This window comes from Eschrichtius robustus, chromosome X (assembly GCF_028021215.1).
Source record: "Eschrichtius robustus isolate mEscRob2 chromosome X, mEscRob2.pri, whole genome shotgun sequence".
NCBI lineage: Eukaryota > Metazoa > Chordata > Mammalia > Artiodactyla > Eschrichtiidae > Eschrichtius > Eschrichtius robustus.
In genome coordinates, this window is record NC_090845.1 from 134839426 (window position 1) to 134859761 (window position 20336).

Here is a 20336-nt window from a genome sequence, read left to right on the forward strand (position 1 = left end):
AATGGTTGGAGAATTAGACACTATTGCTCCACTCTATAACAATACTTATGCATATGCGCAAGTACTTCATTTGCAAGATTTGTGCATCTGAGGTGGGCCCGACACAGCCTGGACATTCTCCCCTCCTCTTCAGCACCTGGCTCCTTGCTCTATGGGTGTACCTCACTATGACCTCCAGGTGGCTAGCAACCCCCTCCACACCTGCCCTGTTCTTGGACTTCTCTTCCAAGAATTACCAACAGTGGGTCTCGTTTTATAGAGAACTGTTCTCGTAAAGCATGGAATAAACTCATTTCCATTAATCCATACAGCTTGCTGTATTGCTACTGCCAGGTGGATAGAAGAGATAGACAGGGAGATTTGCATCCTATCAGGTTCATTCCTTCATCTAATCATTCATTCAACACATATTTCCTGAGTGCCTACTATGTGGTACAGAAGCCAGACATATTCCTTGGTCTCACAGAGCTGACAGCCTAGGGTGGACAGTTCTACTGTAACACAAACAAATGAGTCTCTTGCATGGTGAAGGATAATAGTAAGAGCACTGCCTTGGAGACAGAGCCCAGTTCAAATCCTGACTCTACCACTCTTGAGACCTTGAGTAAATTAATAAACCACTCAGAGGGTCGGTTTTCTCATCTCTAAAATAAAGAAGGACATAGCAGCATAACTGGAACACAGGAGACCAGGGTAGAGTGGGCAGGGATGAGCTAGGAGAGGTAGGTGAGGTCAGGACAGGTGGAGCCTCTGTTCTGTTTCTACTTTTTAACTAAAAGCACCTTCATGACTGTTTTTTTTAATTAATTAATTTATTAATTTATTTATTTTTGGCTGCGTTGGGTCTTCGTTGCTGTGCGCAGGCTTTCTCTAGTTGTGGTGAGTGGGAGCTACTCTTCATTGCGGTGCGCAGGCTTGTCATTGTCATGGCTTCTTTTGTGGAGCATGGGCTCTAGGCCCGCGGGCTTCAGTAGTTGTGGCACTTGGGCTCAGTCGTTGTGGCTCGTGGGCTCTAGAGTGCAGGCTCAGTAGTTGTGGTGCACGGGCTTAGTTGCTCCGCGGCATGTGGGATCTTCCCAGGCCAGGGCTCGAACCCGTATCCCCTGCATTGGCAGGCGGATTCTTAACCACTGCACCACCAGGGAAGCCCTTCATGACTGTTTTCAATCTGAAAAGGCTCTCCCAGTGGGAAGCAAGGAGTGATTATAGTGTAATAGGTATTTTGGTTCTGTGTATTTTATTCTATGCAAATTATACCTTGATATTTAAAAAAACATGTGATACCACTATGCACCTAGCAGATTGGCAAAACTTAAACTATAATAAATCTCAGAAAGGATATGGAGCAACAGGATCCCTCAATCACTCCTGGTGGGAGAGTAATTGGTACAAATATTTTGGGAAAGCATTTGGTAATATCATAAAGTTGAAGACATCCATACTGAATGGTCCAGCAATTGCATTCCTAGATATATCCTTGAAAGGCAGGTACAGTAATACTCCCAATAACCAACTGCTAGAAACAACCCACCTGGCCTATCATCATAGAATGTGTAAGTGAACTGTAATATATTCAACAGTTTACTGCTATACAACAATAAAAATAAACTACAGCCTTGAAAGCATGAATGAACAAACATAATGTTGAACAAAAGAAGCCAAATACAGAAGAATCCATACTACATATGGTTCTACTCATATAAAGTTCAAAAGCAGGCAAAATGAAATGATGTTGCTTAGGGATGCATACACAGGAAGTAAAGCTTTAAAGAAAACCATGGGGACTTCCCTGGTGGCACAGTGGTTAAGAATCTGCCTGCCAATGCAGGGGACACGGGTTCGAGCCCTGGTCTGGAAGATCCCATGTGCCACGGAGCAACTAAGCCCGTGCACCACAACTACTGAGCCCACGTGCTGCAACTACTGAAACCCGCACGCCTAGAGCCTGTGCTCCGCAACAAGAGAAGCCACCGCAATGAGAAGCCCGCGTACTGCAACAAAGAGTAGCCCCTGCTCCCCGCAACTAGAGAAAGCCCACGCACAGCAACGAAGTCCCAACGCAGCCAAAAATTAATTAATTAATTAATTTTTTTTTAAAAAGAAGCCCAAGATATCCCAAGCAGGATAAAACGGAAATAGATCCACACCTAGACACAGATCTTAGAAGCAGCCAGATTGTAAAAGCTGATTACCATGACTTTTAGACTGAAAGCTACCTTCTCTAAGGCATCAATGAAATCCAGAAGAGTTGAATAATATCTTCAATATGCTGAGAGAATAACTGTCAGAGAGAGAAAAATAAAAAGGTCACATTCAAAGAATCAGAAGCCAGAATGTCTTCAAACTTTTCAGTGAAGCACTAAGAATTAGAAAACAATGAAGTAATGCCTTCCAAATTTGGGGGAAAAACGATTTTCTCACCTAGAATTCTATAACCAAACTGTCAATTTTTAGGTTAAAGGCATTTTCTAACATGAAAGAACTCAAATAGTTTACTTCCTTTGAATTCTTTTTCTGGAAGCTACTAGAGAAGACGTGCCACCAAAACCAGAGAGGAACCTAAGACAGAGGTAGAGACGGGATTTATGAAACTGGGGCCCCAAGCTAAAAGAAAGGCAAGTGCAATCTCCAGGATGATGGAAGGGGACCCAGGCTGGCAGCTGGGCAGTGGGCCTGGCGGGCAAGTCAAAAGGCTCCAGGAGAGAGTGCTCCAAGTGAATGAAATATGCAGGACATCTTTCAGCAGCTGGAGAGGAGATATAGCCAGTTTGGGGAAGTGCTGACCTATAGTAAGTAGTAGAGAACAAGCAACACGGGGTGGGGAGAGACAAGTGTTAACTCTAAGGAAAACAAAACATCAGGAGAGAAAGGAAAAGTCATCAGAGTTGCCGTAGACTTGATAACGTGAACACCAAAGAATAATCTAATGCAGATGATTGTATACTGTACTGGAAGGATGGGGGTGGTGAAAGAGCTACATCATCATCTTTTACTATGAGAAGTCAATCAATAATTCCCAAAATCTAAAAAATAAAGAAACAGCACTATAAACAATTTATTTACAGAACTAGAGGTAAATGCCAAAAGAAACAGCTAAAAGGGTTGTATGTAGTTGATTCTGGGGAATGGATGGATGACTGTGGGTGGAAGCAAGAGACTGTTATTTTTAAAAAATATGTATTTATTTGGCTGTGCCAGGTTTTAGTTGCAGCATGCAGGATCTTTGGTTGCAGCATGCGATCTCTTAGTTGCGGCATGCGATCTCTTAGTTGCGGCACGTGGGATCTAGTTCCCTGACCAAGGATCGAACCTGGGCCCCCTGCATTGGGAGTGCGGAGCCTTAGCCACTGGACCACCAGGGAAGTCCTGTAGAGATTGCTATTTTTTGTAATAAACCTTGTAGAACCATTTAACTCTTTGAACCAGGGGTTGGCAAACTATAGACTGGTTTTGTACAGGTGTGAGCTAAGAATGGTTTTTACGTGTTTATATGGTTGAAAAAAATCAGAAGAAGGATATTTTGTGGCATGTGAAAATTATATGAGATTCAAATTTCAGTGTCCACAAAGTGTGATTGGCACACAGCCACACTGATTCACTTACATATAGTGTATGGCTACCTTTGTGCCACAACAAAGGTCTAGTTGAGCAGCTACAACAGAGAACATGTGGCATCAAATATTTACTATACGGCCCTTTACAGAAACAGTTTGCTGACCCCTGCTTTAAACAATGTTCATACGTAGCACTGATAAAGGAAAGAACTAAGTATTTTTAAAGAAAGTAGTTAATAGAGAAAGTTAAAATTTGCTAATGACTTGTTCTATTGAGGAATTTTATAGATATCATATAAAACTCAAAACTGACAGAAGAATATACTGGTGAAAAAAAAATTCAAGGCAACCAGTAGAAAAAAAGCCAGGTAAATAACATCCAAATAATCAAGGGCAGAAAAAAAGGAACTTGATTAATCCAGAAAAGGGAAGGAAAGGAGGAACAAAAAGAAATGAGATATCAGGTTAAATAGAAAATACAAAATAGGATGGCAATAAGATGTGATTATCAATGGCTGTATACCATGTTCTTGAGAAGACTCAATACTGTAAATATGTCAGCCCTCTACATATTAACTTATAAATTCAATGAAATAACAGTTAAAAACCCAATGGGAATGTCTTATGAATGTTAGATTAGCTAATTCCAAAATGCAAAAGAATAGCTAAGAAATTTTGGGAACGAAAAATAAATATGGTCTTGGGATACTTGGCTATTTGAATAAAACTAAGTTAGAGTGCTACTTTACATCATATACAATAATAAAGTCGAGACAGAATAGAGAACTAAACATAAATATGAAACTCTAAAGGTATCAGAAGGACACAATAGGAAATGTTTTTATAATCTCTCTGTGGAGAACACCTTTTTGAACAAGTCTCAAACCAAAATGCCATAAAGGAAAAGATTTACATATTGTACTACAGTTTAAAAAATGTTTAAACCTTCTTATGGTGAAGGAAGCATAAAGTTAAGAAGCAACCTTTCGGTTTTGGTTCAAACACTTGCTTCTTCTTAAAAATAAAGTATCTCCATTAACATTTTTAAAGAGCAACAGATTAAGAAAAAAAGATTTGCAATTACTCTAAGAGATAAAAGGCTAATCAACATAATATATAAAGAACTCCTACAAATTAGGAAGCTAAAAACAAATCATCAAACATAAAAACAGTAAAGGGTAGTAATAGACAATTCAGAAAAGATGAACTATGAATACCAGTAAACATATGAAAAATGTGCAACTGCAAGGAAATCAGGCAGACATAAATCAAATGATTAAAAAAGATGTTCTCATACATCAGAATGCCACACATTAAAAAGACTAACATCAGGTGGTGATGGGGACGTGGGGAAAGGCGCACTCACATATCTGCGGTAGGAGGACATGGAGGTTTGGGGTTTCGTTGCGCCATTGTCAATGCACGAAGCCTTTAACCCGGCGAGAACGTGGGCCCCCGGCCAACCTCAGGGCCGCTGGGGGTCTCTCGGGAGGGCGACACTTTTGAACTAAGAAGCTCCCCAGTGGCTGAAGTGAGGGTGTGGTGTTGTGGGGATGGTGCCACTGGGGCATTGGAAAAGCATCTCAGAGTCGGAGGGATAAGCTCCAACACTACACTGTGGCCTTGGTGATGGGGGCTTTCAGACTGAAAGTTAACGGAAGCCCCCTCAACTCAGGCTTCCCGGAAAAGCTGTAGCCTAGCGTTGGGCTCACGCCACCTCAACGGTAAGGCGGGGCTGGCCGTCCAGAAGGTTCTAGAAAGAGAAAGAAGGTCCGCGCAGAGACGCCACACTGCCTCAGAACGCTCAGGCAGCCTCACCTGCTGTGAAGACCTCCCAACCCCCACTGCCCTGGGCTGGGCTGCTAAGGGGCTGGAGGGAGGCGGCTGCAAAGGGGAAAATTCCAGCGTGGCTTTTTTTAATAGTGTGAGGAAGTGCGCAAAACAAACTGCACTATTGTATCACTAACTCTTTAAAAGCCTGTGAATGCATCGGCCCTCCTTTACTACAGTCACCACGTCGCACAACTATCACACCATCTAGTTCCAGAATTTTTTTATCACCCCAAAAGTAGACCTGGTCCTGCGCAGAGGCAGCCCTCTTTAAATTGATAGGACCAGGGCAGATATAAAAGAATTAAATTATTTCGAATAATGTGCAACATATGAATAACAATTGTTCAAAATCCATAGAGTTGGAGGGCGCGCGGAGGGAGCGTCGCGCGGCGGGAGCGTCGCGCGGAGAGAGCGTCGCGCGGCGGGAGCGTCGCGCGGCGGGAGCGTCGCGCGGCGGGAGCGTCGCGCGTGCGGCCGGCTGAGGAGGCTCCGGGCCATTTGCTCCTCAGACGCGGGCGAGATCGCAGCTATGGCTGACGAGGAGGCGAACGGAGCGATGGCGGAAGAAGCCAAGCTTGACGAGAACATCTTGCAGGTGCTGCAAGACATGGCCAATCGCCTGCGCCTCCACGTCATCAGGTCCCTCTGTGCCTCAAACTGTTGGTAAGGCACCCTGGTCGAAGCTCCGGTCGTTGAGCGGCCGGCCCTGCGGCGACGACCGGGGAGAGAGTTGAACGGAGCCGTCGGGGGCGGGCTGGGCTCCGTTATTTAGTGGCCCCATTTCAGGCCCTCGGGGCTTGGCAGCCACCCCCAGACTCGTGGCCGCCGCTGGCCAAGTACTCAGGCAGCCGCCCCTCACTGGCCCACGGAGAGAAGCCGGGACGCGGGCCGGCTGGCGGAGCGCCTGCGTCCGTCGGGCTAGAGTGGGAGCAGCCCGGCGTTTTCCGTGTAAGTGGTTGTCCTCGACGCCAGGGTCCGATCCAGGACGTGGAGTTCCGGGAAATAAAGCCTAAAAGTAATAGGCGAGTAAGAATCGGAGCAAAAGGGGACTGTTGGTTCTGCTGGTATTTTGTCAAGGATGTTTGCGTCAGTATTCGTAAGAGATTTTAGCCGTTAGTTTTCTCCGAAGGTATTTGTCTGCCGTTAGCTTTCCCCGAAGGTATTTGTCTGCCTTTAGTATGGGGGCAATTCTGACCCCAGAGTGAGTTTCAATGTGTTCCCTTCAGTTTTGGGGGGAAAGTTGGAGGAGGATTGAGGATTCATCAGTGAGGCCATCAGGTTCAAAGTTGTTTTTTGTCACGGAGGTTTTCGACTACTGATTCAATCTCTTATTGTAGGTTTATTCAGATTTTCTATTTCTAAAAATTTCTTCTAGGTTAACTGATTTATTGGCGTACAATTGTTCACAGTCCTTTATAATCCTTTTTATGTCTGTAGAATTGGTGGTTATATCCTTACTTTCATTCCTGAAATGTAATTAGTAATTTCAAATCGGATTTAGTAAATTCAGTAATTTTCTCTTTTTTCCTTACTTTAGCTAAAGGCTTTTGTTGGTTTTTTTTAGCTGCGTTGGGTCTTCGTTGCCGCGCGCGCGGGCTTTGTGACAAGCGGGGGGGGGGCTATTCTTCGTTGTGGTGCGCAGGCATCTCTTGTTGCGGAGCACGGGCTCTAGGCACACGGGCCTCAGTACTTGTGGCTCGCGGGCTCTAGAGCGCAGGCTCAGTAGTTGTGGCTCACGGGCCCAGTTGCTCCGCGGCATGTGGGATCTTCCCAGACCAGGGCTCGAGCCCTTGTCTCCTGCATTAGCAGGCAGATTCTCAACCACTGCGCCACCAGGGAAGCCCAAGGCTTATTAATTTTGTTAATCTTTTCAAAGAACCAGCTTTTGGTTCATTTTCTACATTGCTTTCCTAGTCTTTTATTTATTTCTGCAATAATATTTATTACGTTTTCCATTCTGGTAGCTTTGGGTTTAGTTCTGCTTTTCCTAGTTACTAAGTTGTGAAGTTAGGTTTTCTTCGAGATCGTTCTTTTTTTTTAAATTTTTATTTACTTATTCATTTATTTATTTTTACCGCGCCGTGCAGATTGCGGGATCTTAGGTCCCTGACCAAGGATCGAACCTGGGTCCACGGCAGTGAAAGCGCCAAGTCCGAACCACTGGACCACCAGGGAATTCCCAGAGATCATTCTTTTTTAATGCAAGCATTTACAGCTATAAACTTATCTCTTGTCACTGCTTTTGCCACATCCCATAAATTTTGGTATCTTGTGTTTTCTTTTTCATTTGTCTCAATACTTTCCAACTCTCTTGAGGTTTCTTTGACCCATTGTTCGTTTAAGTGCGTTGTGGGGGGAAGGTTGTTTTCTTTTTTAATAGAAGTGTAGTCGACTCTTACATTAGTGTCGCGTGTACAATATAGTGATTTAATGTTTTTACGTATTATACCCCATTTAAAGTTATTCTAAGAGTGTGTTGTTTAATTCCCACAAATGTGTGAATTTTACCATTTTCTTTCTATTATTGACTTCTAACTTCACCCTGTCCTGGTCAGATAAAATAGTTTGCGGGATATCTTTTTTAAGTTTTGTTTTCCAGCCTGTGCTATAACATGAAAAAGGCAATGTCAATGAGTTTAAGACCTGCATGGTTTTGGATTTTTTTTTTTTTTACACTTTCATTTTGCTCCCTTCACCTTCAAAATTAATAAGTTTGCATTTTCTCAAGAGATCTGTAACAGCTTTTAAATCCAAATCATCCACCTGGGATACTTGCAAAGGCAAGAGGTTTAACTCTCCATTTTCTGTATTGTGAAACTTGAAAGGGGAGATTATTAATACACATGAGCTGGGCTTAAAATGTTACTCTTCTGACTTTTGGGGTGTGGCAGGGCTCTAGGGAGTTGGTTTTGTCCTCTGCCCTGCCACCTCCTCCCCTTCTTAATTAATGGCAGACTGCCTGGACTCCCATGCAGGCTGCTTTCTAAGAGCAGCAGTTACTTCATTCTATAAGGGCCTCAAGTTACACCACAACGAGAAACTTCTCAGTCTGACCATTCACTTCCTAAAAGAAATTCATTTTGGGAAGTAGAATGCATTTTCTTTGTTGGATTTTTAAAAAATTTTCTTTCCCAGTTTTATTGAGATGTAATTGAGCACACAGCAGTATCTAAGGTATACAGCATAATGATTTGACTTACATATATTGTAAAATGATAAATACAATAAGTTTATCACCCATCATCTCATAGATACCAAAAAATGGAAAAATGTTTTTTCCCTGTAATGAGAATTCTTAGGATCTACTGTTAACAACTTTCAAATATACCATACAGCAGTGTTAATTATAGTCATTTTGTTACATATTACATCCCAAGTATTTATTTATTTATTTTTAAAATTTATTTACTTATTTTTGGGGTTTTGTGGGTTTGTTTTTTTTTTTTTTTTTTTTGGCTGTGTTGGGTCTTCGTTGCTGCGCGCCGGCTTTCTCTAGTTGTGGCGAGCGGGGGCTTCATTGCGGTGTGCAGACTTCTCATTGTCGTGGCTTCTCTTGTTGCAGAGCACGGGCTCTAGAGCGCAGGCTCAGTAGTTGTGGCGCACGGGCTTAGTTGCTCCGCGGCCTGTGGGATCTTCCGGAACCAGGGCTCGAACCCCTGTCCCCTGCATTGGCAGGCGGATTCTTAACCACTGCACCACCAGGGAAGCCCTGTATTTATTTATTTCATATCTGGAAGTTTGTAACTTTCGACACCTTCATCCAGTTCCTCATCCCCTCAACCCCCACCTTTGGTAACCACAAATCTGGTGATCTCTTTTTCTGTGAGTTTGGGTTTGGGTTTTTTTTTAGATTCCACAGTGTAATAATACAGTATTTCTTTTTCTGTGAGTTACTTCATCTAGCATAATGTTCTCAAGGCCCATCCATGTTGTCATAAATGGCAGAATTTCCTTTTTGTGCCTGAATTATGTTCCATTATATATCTGTACCACATCTCCTTTGTCCATTCATCTATCAGACACTTCGGTTGTTTCCATAGCTTGGCTATTGTAAATAGTGCTGCTGTGAACGTAGGGGTGCAGATATCTCTTCCACATAGTGTTTTCATTTTCTTCAGATATACTCCCAGTAGTGGAATTGCTGGATCATATGGTGGTGTTTTTTTTTAAGATCCTCCATATTGTTTTCCATAGTGGCTCCTCTAATTTACATTCCCACCAACAGTGCACAAGGGTTCTCTTCTCTCCACATCTTTGCCAGATTTGTTAACTCATCTTTTTGATGACAGCCGTTGTGATAGGTGTGAGGGGATATCTCATTGTGGTTTTGACTTGCAATTTCCCTGATGATCAATGGTGTTGAGCACCTTTTCATGTGCCTGTTGTATGTCTTCTTTGGGAAAATGCCTATTCAGATCGTTTGCCCATTTTTTAAGCGGATTTTTTGTTGTTTTGTTATGGAATTATGTGAGTTCTTTATATATTTTCCATATAAACACATTATCAGATATGTGATTTGCAAATACTTTCTCCTATTCAGTAGGTTGCTTTTACATTTTGTTGATGGTTTCTTCTGCCATGAAGAGTTTGGTTCAGTCCCACTTGGTTTTTGTTTGTTGTTTTTGTTGCTTTTTTTTTTGCTTTTGCTTTTAGTGTCCGATTCAAAGAACCCTCTCTAAGACTCAGGTCAAGTAGCGTAGTGCCTATGTTTTTCTTCTAGGAGTTTTATGGTTTCTGGTCTTACGTTTAAGTTTTAATCCATTTCAAGTTAATTTCTGTGAGTGGTATAAGGTAGGTGTCCAGTTTCATTTTTTTACATGTGAATACCCAGTTTTTCCTGTATCACTTGTTGAAGAGACTGTTTTTTCTGCATTGAGTATTCTTGGCTCCCTCATCAAAAATTAGTTGACCACATACGTGTGGGTTTATTTCTGCTTTGTGAAATTTCTGATTAATGATATCACAGGTGAATTCAGACAAGTGAAATGACACTCAAATGCTTACAGAGTCACCAGGCGAACTTCCCCAAGTATGCCGGTGCTCCACTGATAGAAGGGGGCTGGTCTGTGAGGTCTTGCTTCCTACAGGGAGAGGAGTTGTGAGGTTCCTGGGCCTGAAAGCATCCTTACAAGCTGTGAACTTGGCGGGCAGTGGCCCAGCATCCCTTTCCCTTGGCTGGATTCTTTCAGGACTGGCAGAGATGACTGCTGCTTCCAGTTTGAGGAGACCATGTGCTGAAAGGCCTCCTCATGCACTGTGTGTGTCCCTGGTGAGTCACTTGCCTGTGAGAAACGACCTGTGCCATGTCTTTCAGCCACCCCACAGTGTGCAGCAGTGCTGCTGAGATCATGTCTGTGCTGTTTTTCTACATCATGAGGTATAAACAGATGGACCCGGAGAACCCGAACAATGACAGATTCGTCCTCTCCAAGGTAAGCTGGCATGGGAACCCATGCTCAGACACTTGATTCCTGAACTCATTTTAAAAGCCACCATGTGGCAACAAGACCTGAAATGGCCTCTGTTTATCCTTTTGGTGCTTCTCTCTTTGCCTCATGTCTTCATCTGTTCAGGCTGATATAATAAAACATCAAAGACTGGGTGGCTTATAAACAATAGAAATTTATTTCTCACAGTTCTGGAGGCTAGAAGTCTAAGATCAAGGCACCAGCATGGTCATGTTCTGGTGAGGGCCCTGTTCCTGGTGGCAGACTTCTCACTGTATCCTCGTGTGATGTAAGGAGAAATGGTCTCTCTTTTATAAGGGCATTAACCCCACTCTTCAGGGTTCTGCCCTCATGACCTAATCACTGCCCAAAGACCACTACCTCCTAATACTATCACCTTGGGCATTAGGTTTTCAACATAATGGATTTTGGGGAGGGGGCACAAACATTCAGACCATGGCACCTCATAAAGATCTAAAAGGTGTTCTAGTGAGGACTGCGTGGTGGGAAGGATGACTTGCAGCAGCTGGCAGTCCTTCTTTTCCTTTGATGGTGCCTCACTTTACCCCACCTAGCACTAAAGCCCCCCTTGTCAGGGTCATGCTGCTCCGATCCTCTGCCACCTGGGTAGAGGAGGGCCACATGAGTGAATCCAACTTGTTGAGCTCGAGGAGCGTTGAGCTTGATTTGGAGGGATGTCCCACCCGTCAGTCAGCTTTCTCTTCCATTTCTCTGCGTATCTGACCTGATACCAATAAGGAGTTTCTCATTAGGCTAGCTATAGTACGAGATAACCTCATGACACTGGGGGACAGGAAAGAAAAGAAATATTAAAAGCAAGGTCGATCTAGAAGAACAAGCAGCTCTTTTGATGCTGTCTGAAAGTTTGCTGTGTTCTGAGCAAAGCATTTAAAGCTCAACTGGTAGAACGACATGTGCAAATAGAAACCCCAAATCTGGGCAGCGGGAAGTAAAGACAAAGGCAGAGTATAGGCAGAGTACCTGGAGCCGTAGTTATGATCCTTGCCTTGGTGTCTAAAACATAATCTCAAATGAGGTTTGGCAAAGGATAAATAAAACGTGTGTGTAGAGGAAGAGAGATGAAGCAAACGAAGTCCATTAGTAATAGTTGACAAATTTAGGTAAAGAGTATATGGAACTGCATTGTACTATTCGTACAACTTTTCTGTAAGCTTGAATTTCCTTCATCATAAAAACTGAATAACTATAGGTGTACAAACAAAGTATGGGTGTTTAGAGCTTTACTTTAAAAAAGGGAAAGATGTGGGAATTCCCTGGTGGTCCAGTGGTTAGGACTCCACGCTTTCACTGTTGGGAGCCTGGGTTCAATCCCTGGTCAGGGAACCAAGATTCCGCAAGCCGCGCAGCACAGCCAAAAAAAAAAAAAAAAGATGCCTAGACTATCCCATAACCGCTGCTATCATATAATCAGAGTCATTGGCCTTAGAGGGATAGAGAGACTTTCTGGCGTGTAGCCTCAGGCTGGGCTCTACTCATTTGCCAGATTTGTGTGTTCATCAGACTTACGCAGCAGATAAAGTTTGAAGACAAGAAAAAACACTCAGGGGACTTCCCTGGTGGCGAAGTGGTAAAGAATCCACCTGCTGGGCTTCCCTGGTGGCGCAGTGGTTGAGAATCTGCCTGCCAATACAGGGGGACACGGGTTCGAGCCCTGGTCTGGGAGGATCCCACATGCCGCGGAGCAACGAAGCCCGTGTGCCACAACTACTGAGCCTGCGCGTCTGGAGCCTGTGCTCCGCAGCAAGAGAGGCCGCGATAGCGAGAGGCCCATGCACCGCGATGAAGAGTGGCCCCCGCTTGCCACAACTAGAGAAAGCCCTCGCACAGAAACGAAGACCCAACACAGCCAAAAATAAGTTAATTAATTAATTTAAAAAAAAATATATATATATATATAAAAGAATCCGCCTGCCAATGCAGGGGACACGGGTTCGAGCCGTGGTCCGGGAAGATCCCACATGCTGCGGAGCAACTAAGCCCGTGCACCACAACTACTGAGCCTGCGCTCTAGAGCCCACGAGCCACAACTACTCAGCCCACGTGCCACAACTACTGAAGCCCGTGCGCCTAGAGCCCGTGCTCCGCAACAAGAGAAGCCGCTGCAATGAGAAGCCCGTGCACCGCAACTAGAGAAAGCCCACATGCAACAACGAAGACCCAATGCAGCCAAAAATAAATAAAATAAATAAATTTAGTTTAAAAAAAAAAACACTCAGGAGCATAGTCCATCTTGGCTCTGGTTGGGAATGGAGTAAATGGACTCGCTAGAGGCCGAGAAGCCAGGGTCTCCATAATCCGTGCTCCCGGGGCAGGAGTGTCTATGTAGACAGCTGCATGAGGAGGCCGCTTGCTAAGGCCTGGCCATGGCACTGACTGAGGTGCTCATGATCTCTCCGTCCACCACCCAGGCCTTAGTTTTTGTTTTATCAGCTCTTTTGTTTTCTTTAGCCAAGGAGGCTTGGGAAGTAACCAAAAAGCCTTCTTGTAAATTTGTTCTTGAAGCACACTTTGTGTCAGAACAAAGATGAGAAGTACCACCTGGAAGAGAAAGCTTTCTTTCCTGGGTGCCCTCAGCAGCTTGTGTGCATCTTTATTCTTGGCCCCTCAGTTGTGAGTGTCCCCCCCACAGCGAAAGGATTCTTGGGAAAGGAAAGGGAACCCATGTGGGCGTGCTTCCACCATGCCAGACATCATGCTGATGCCCCACCAATCTTCTCAATTAATCCTACAGCCTCTTGCTTCCTGAACGGGGCTTTCCTCACCATCGTACCCAGAGAGCAAAGCCTTATGGAAGTGGGCTTACTTGTCCCCTGCGTTAAAGCTGGGGGGAAGTGGAGTTGGTCTGAGTGTAGAGCGCAGGCTCACTCCAAGGGCACGTAAGGCACCTGGGAGCCAGAGCTTGTTACAGGCGTAAAATAGGAGCTGTAGGGAGAAAGACTAAGCTAGCGATGTTGTCAAGAGAGACTTCAGTGGGACAGTTCTCGGGGCTAGAGATGCAAAACAAATCTGTGAGGGCACAAAGCACGTAGAGAAAGTTAAGGAAGGTCAAGAGCCCCAGGAAGAGCAGAACAGTAGGGTGGAGCAAGACAGGAGAGGGATCTGAGACTAACAGGTACCATCCACTCATCCGTGGTAGTGACAACACAAACCAGTCTCTGAATGGAGCTGACATCTGAATGGAGGAAGGGGGCAGACAAGAAACAAACCCAGAAATAGCATGTCAGATGGGGCTGAGTATCCTAGATCCAAGGGAAGTGGAGGGCAGGTACTAGGTGAAAGAGATGGTCCAGGAAAGCCTTGGTGTTGACATTTGAGCAGAGACTTGGAGGGTGTGAGGGAGTGAGCTGTGCCCTTATTTAGGCACAAGCACTGAGCACTCGGGGGAGAGGGGGCCACACGTGCTAAAGCCCTGAGGCAGGCATGTGCGTGGCGTGTTCAAAGGACATCCAGGAGGCCAGGCACCCGGAGCAGTGGGAGGTGATGGGGGTCTGGAGTGAACAGGCCACTGCAAGAACTTGAGCTCTACTTGACGTTAGATGACAAGACCTTGGACAGTTCTCCGCAGCGATTGAGGGGCGGGCTTCGGTTTTATCGTGCTCCGCCTGGTGGCTGTGTTGAGAACGACTGTGGAGGGAAGCAGGGAGGCCACTGCTCTGACAGAGGCAAGAGATGTTTGTGGCCAGGCCAAGATGGTGGCAGCAGAAGTGTTGAATAAGTTTGATATCTCTTCAGAAGCTTGGGAGTGAGTGAGGCCTCAGTGCAGCAGACCTTTGGCACTGGCACCACCTTGTGGCCCTCAGAGGGCCACATTCTCTCCGTGGGACCGTGATAGCCTGTGCGTACAAGCAGGTCAGTGGGGATAAATGGAGTGGTGGTAGAAAGTGACTTATTTCTAGCATAACCTCCTACATCACCACTTCCCAAATCTCAGTTGACTTGAGTTTTACAAACCAGGGAAATTGAAATCATCTTCAGTGTTTCTAGTTTCTGTTTAAGAGTCCATATTCTCCAAAAACATTGAACATCTGGTCTGTGTACAGCTAGATAAAAGGTCTTGTGGAAATGGCAAGACTTCTGCTTATGTTTTTTTCTGCTTTGCTCTTGGGCTCTGTTTAGACTGCTGTGTGCAGAAGCTTCCCACTTCTATGTTGTCAGAGCTCCAGTTGCCCTCACCAGCTGCATGGATTACCTGTGACTCTGTTGTCTTTGTGACGTTGATCTGACACTTTGAGGTGCATGAGGGTGTGTAGATTCATTTGGTGCTTTCTCTTACAGAGTCTGTCGTTTGTTAATGTGGCAACTGGATGGCTGGGGGAAGGACTGGGGGTCGCGTGTGGGATGGCATATACTGGCAAGTACTTTGACAAGGCCAGGTAAGGCGCTTACCCGGAAACCACTTAACTGTTCCCACCCCACCCCACCCCCAGCACTTTGGCTTTATTTATCGCTTATTAGTTTGGGAAGGCAGTGATTGTGTTAAAAGTTCAGGTTACCAAGTACTCAAGGAGTAAAAAGAAATCATATTTCATGAAGCGGTCCTAGCATCTCCTGTTGGGTTCTAAGTGCTGCCTGCAGTATAGAAATCAGTTCATTAGGGACTTCCCTGGTGGTCCAGTGGGTAAGACTCCGCACTCCCAATGCAGGGGGCCCAGGTTCGATCCCTGTTCAGATAACTAGATCCCACATGCATGCCGCAAGTAAGAAGCCCGCATGCTGCAGCTATGAGCCCACATGCCACAACTGTAGGATCCCGCATGCTGCAACTAAGACCCGGCACAGCCAAAATAAATAAATAAATATTTTTGAAAAGAAAGAAAACAGTTTATTAGGATTCAAGTCTAAGTTTTTTTTAAACATTTATTTATTTACTTGTTTGTTTATTTAGCTAGCTAGCTAGCTGCGCCGGGTCTTAGTTGCGGCATGCGAGATCTTCAGTGGTGGTATGCAAGGTCTTAGCTGCAGCATTGTGGGATCTAGTTCCCTGACCAGGGATCAAACCCGAGCCCCCTGCATTGGGAGTGCGGAGTCTTACCCACTGGACCACCAGGGAAGTCCTAGGATTCAAGTTTTTACTAAGAGAGACATCTTCCTGTTTCCCATATCTCAGTGAGCTTCACTGTAGAGTGAACAGATGGTGTATTTGCCTTTCCGTTGGGGACCCCTACATGTTAATCAAAGGTCTCTTTTTCTGGAATGGTCCACCTTCCTGAAGACAGGCAGATCCATGCCTTTCTTGCAGGGGTGTGTGCCCAGGTGCTGCTGATGTAGGAGCAGCAAGATGGGGGATCCTGGGGGGCTCAGGGTTGGCCATGATGGTGTGCATGTTCTACTCCCATGGTTCACCCAGGGTGCCTGAGTCTGCAGCCCCTCGGTCCCAGGTTCCAGCCCAGGTGGCCCCTCTGGAGGCACTTTGTTGTGCTTCCTCCACTGTTGACCTTTTTCATCTCTCACTGTTGCCTCTGTTAGTCCCTATCCTGTGGTTAATCACTTTTTTTATACCTCATTTATAGCATTTTTTGGGGGTCTGGGTTGTGTTTTAGTGCTTTAAACATTTCATGTTTCTGCTGCAGAGGAGTTTAATATTTGTAACAGAACATACGCTCCTGAGGTAGGATGTTTTGATTGTTATTATTGTATATAAATTTGTAAGATCAGAAATAGAAGGTGGCAGTGCTTAACATGGAGCTTATCAAGAAACCATATATGTAAATGTTTGGGCATTTAAGGGAGCTGCCTTCTCCCCATCCGCTCTTATTCGTTGGGCCCAGGGAAGTGGCAGAAGAACGTAGAAATTACTTTTACAGCTAGAATGAGAAGACTAGCCAAAGGTGCAGCCCATGTCGTGAGGCCCAAGCTTTTAAAGCTGTGTTTCCTCAGCTGTGGAATTTGGGCAGCGTTGACAGGGAAAATTGTCTTAGGTCTGAAGCAGCTGCTTCTGTCTCCTCCTTTGTTTCTCTCCATGAAATATATTTGCTCGAGCTGCCCAGAGGAGCCCCAGGCACGGTCCTAACGTCTCTCGGCTTGCCCCAGCTACCGGGTGTTCTGCCTCATTGGAGGTGGCGAGTCCTCGGATGGCTCCATCTGGGAGGCCATGGCCTTTGCTTCCCACCACAGTCTGGACAACCTGGTGGCCATCTTTGACGTGAATCGCCTGTACCACAGCGGCACCCTGCCCCTCAAGCACTGCACAGACGTCTTTCAGAAGCGCTGTGAAGCCTTTGGGTAACTGTCCTGTTTTGTGGCACCTTCTTTCCGCCCCATCCCCCCTTCGCCTTCTAACCTGGCCCACTTCTCGGTTGACAGGTGGAATACTTTCGTGGTGGATGGCCGCGATGTGGAGGCACTGTGCCAGGTGTTCCAGCAGGCGGCTCAAGTGAAGAGCAAGCCCACTGCTATAGTTGCCAAGACCTTCAGGGGCCACGGCATGCCACGTAAGGAAGTGTTGCTTTTCTGCTTGTGGTTGTCAAAAACCTCTGCCTAGCATATGAGGTGGAGGGAGGCTTAGGCTAGCTGGGCAGACAGCTGACTTCACGCACGGTGATTACGCCTGTGACGTGCGCCCAGCGCTCTTGCTCTTTCTCATGCTTGTAGATAGCAGATCTGGTTAGGGCAAGGGGGAGGGAGCCCAGACCCCCAGCAAGCGAGCGCAAGGGAGCGGCTGAGAGGATAGTCCCTCAGTTAGAGGACCAGCAGGGAGCCATCTCCACGGGAGTGCAGAGCCAGAGGGGGGCTGAGCGTGAGCAGATACGTAAACATGAGTGTACGTGCCTGCGAGCGCCCTAGCCTGTGCCCACGCTACCTGGGAGGACACACAGGCCACTAGTAAAGCAGGGCCTCTGGGAAAGGTAACTGTGGAACTGAGGGTCGGGGAAGTGAGGGGGTTTTGAAAGTCTTAACTTCTTGCAGATTTCAAAGTGGACCTCTGAAGTTGTTCATCTCAAGTACAAATAGTTGCAGTAGGTGTGATCCCTGGTGTGTTTTTAGTGTTGACATTTTATTTTTTTTATTTTTTTAAATGGGAATTATTTATTTATTTATTTATTTATTTATTTATTTATTTATTTTTGGCTGTGTTGGGTCTTCGCTTCTGTGCGAGGGCCCTCTCCAGTTGCGGCAAGCGGGGGCCACTCTCCATCGCGGTGCGCGGGCCTCTCACTATCGCGGCCTCTCTTCCTGCGGAGCACAGGCTCCAGACGCGCAGGCTCAGCAATTGTGGCTCACGGGCCCAGTTGCTCCGCGGCACGTGGGATCTTCCCAGACCAGGGCTCGAACCCGTGTCCCCTGCATTAGCAGGCGGATTCTCAACCACTGCGCCACCAGGGAAGCCCGTGTTGACATTTTAGAATAAAACTCTTCTATGACTCCTTCTCAAAATACAGTCTTATTCTGGTACCCCCGTTCAGTAAATGACGACTGGACCAGTTTGCTCCTGGCAGAAACCTGGGTATTGTCCTTGCCTCCACCTCTCCCTTATGTGCCCCCTACACACATACCCAGTCTTTCATCGATTCTGATTGATTCTGCTCCTGACGTACGTCTCAAGTCTGTTCGCTCCTCTCCATCTCTCTTGCCCAGGCCCAGTCACCTCTCCCTAACTGCAGTCTCCCCAAGCCAGCCCCCACATGACTGCCGTGGTGATCTTTCTACAACACGGATCTGATCAGTCACCATCCCCCTTCCAAACCCGTCAGTGGTTTCCCATCTTGCTTTGGACAGAACTCAGACTCCTTATACCCATAGGATCCTCCATGGTCTGCTCTGCCTGTCCAGCCTCATCTCCCTCACTCTCCCCTCCATTCACCAGCACATGGGCCAGTGGCCCCCTCAAGAGCCTCTCGGCCTTTGTCAAGGCTGTCTCCTGCGACTGCAGTACCATGTCAGGCCCCCTGTGCCAGCTTTTTACTCTGTGGCTGACATCTTTTCCATCTGGATGTCTTTCAGATGACCAAATAGGAGCTCATTAGATACTTAGGGAATGAATGTGTTTTATCCATTGGGTTGCAGAAGTTGAGGATTCAGAAAATTGGCATGAAAGGCCAATGCCAAAAGAAAGAGTGGATACAATTATCAAACTAATTGAGAGCCAGATACAGACCAAGAAGAAGCTTGACCCAAAACCCCCTGTTGAAGACTCGCCTCCAGTCAACATCACAGATATAGAAATGATCTCTCCACCTGCTTACAATGTTGGTGACATGGTAGGCAAACTGCTTTTTTCTCTGCTTTTCCTAAATACAGAGGACTCTGTTTACTCTGATCTCCAGGAATGAACAAATTGTTAGGTGATGTGGTATTTAACTAAAGATTATAAGCAATAAATATGGATTTACCTTCTCTTTTACTGTTTCTGATATTTATTCTTTGATTTCAAACTTAACTCAGGTCTGAATTTTCTTACCAGTCAGTCACTACTTATTTGTGTCCAGTGCTGTGCAACTTTTGTTTGCTTCTGTGTCTACTCAAAGGATGGGGGCCTGGCTGGATTGATCTGTTGGGCTTATTCCCTGGATTACACAAGGAAACACACCAATTCATCAAAGACCAGTTCTTCAAAAAGGAAACAAATTAGGCACTAAAGGCTGAACATAAAACCTTTCTGCTTTTTGTTACCATTTTTGTATTCAAAGTATGCAGGGTCTTCACAACCTAAGGAAATAAGGTGGTGAGCCTGGGAGGAAGGAAGTACTTATTTATTTGGGGACATTTTGAGTGTTACTTACGTTGTCTTAGCCTGGTAATATGGGTTTAAAATAAATGAATTGACTATTTGAGAAATTAGAAAACAAATTTAAAAGCAGAAGAACGCTATTAATAAGGGAAAAGTACATATAAACAGAGGCTACTTTGGTAATACGTGTTAACACTTTAGCTGTTCACACCCTTCAAACTAGCAGTGCAACTCACAGGAATTTATCCTACAGGAACACCTGTGCAAGTGTGCAGAATAGAATGAATGTCAATTGCAGCATTGATTATGATGAAATGTTTATGTCTGGAAGGTAGGTGGGATTATGGGAGCTTTTCATTTTTTGAAAGACGTGTATATATTTTACTAATAGGAAAAATTAAGGAAACAGGCCAGTTCGTAAAAAGTTAATGAATTAAAGAACAAGAAGTCACATTAATACACAAATCAAAGAGTTGGCTCTTTGAATTACTAATACAGTAGACAAACCATTATCTAGCCTACTTAAAGAGATGAAAATCATAAATGAATAAAATTAGTCACTAGAGGAGATAACCACAGATGCGGAAAACAGAATTTTGAGAAAACTATGCTAATTGGTATGAAAACCTGTAAAAAAAAAAAAAAAAAAAAAAAAAAGGACCTCTTTTAGGAATACATAAAATACCAAAATTGACTAAAAAGACACAAAACACTTAAGTAGATCAACAGCCATAGAAAAATTTGAGAAAACTGTCCAAGAGTTGTACCTCCAAAGTGCCAGGCTCACTAAGT

The 20336-nt window shown here is 45.1% G+C and overlaps 2 protein-coding genes across 2 annotated transcripts in view; one reads left to right on the forward strand and one right to left on the reverse strand.

Annotated features, from left to right (window-relative positions):
- The window catches only part of TEX28 (testis expressed 28), a 53711-nt gene extending 48744 nt beyond the window's left edge, over positions 1-4967 (reverse strand). Inside the window, exon 1 of the mRNA XM_068532721.1 lies at positions 4921-4967. Coding sequence (XP_068388822.1) covers positions 4921-4967 — 47 coding nt within the window. The remainder of the gene's footprint in view (positions 1-4920) is intronic.
- Positions 4968-10720: 5753 nt separating this feature from the next.
- The window catches only part of TKTL1 (transketolase like 1), a 36413-nt gene continuing 26797 nt past the window's right edge, over positions 10721-20336 (forward strand). Inside the window, exons 1-5 of the mRNA XM_068532923.1 lie at positions 10721-10819; positions 15152-15249; positions 16907-17098; positions 17180-17307; positions 18881-19074. Of these exons, the coding sequence (XP_068389024.1) occupies positions 10736-10819; positions 15152-15249; positions 16907-17098; positions 17180-17307; positions 18881-19074 (696 nt within the window). The 5' untranslated portion in view covers positions 10721-10735. The remainder of the gene's footprint in view (positions 10820-15151; positions 15250-16906; positions 17099-17179; positions 17308-18880; positions 19075-20336) is intronic.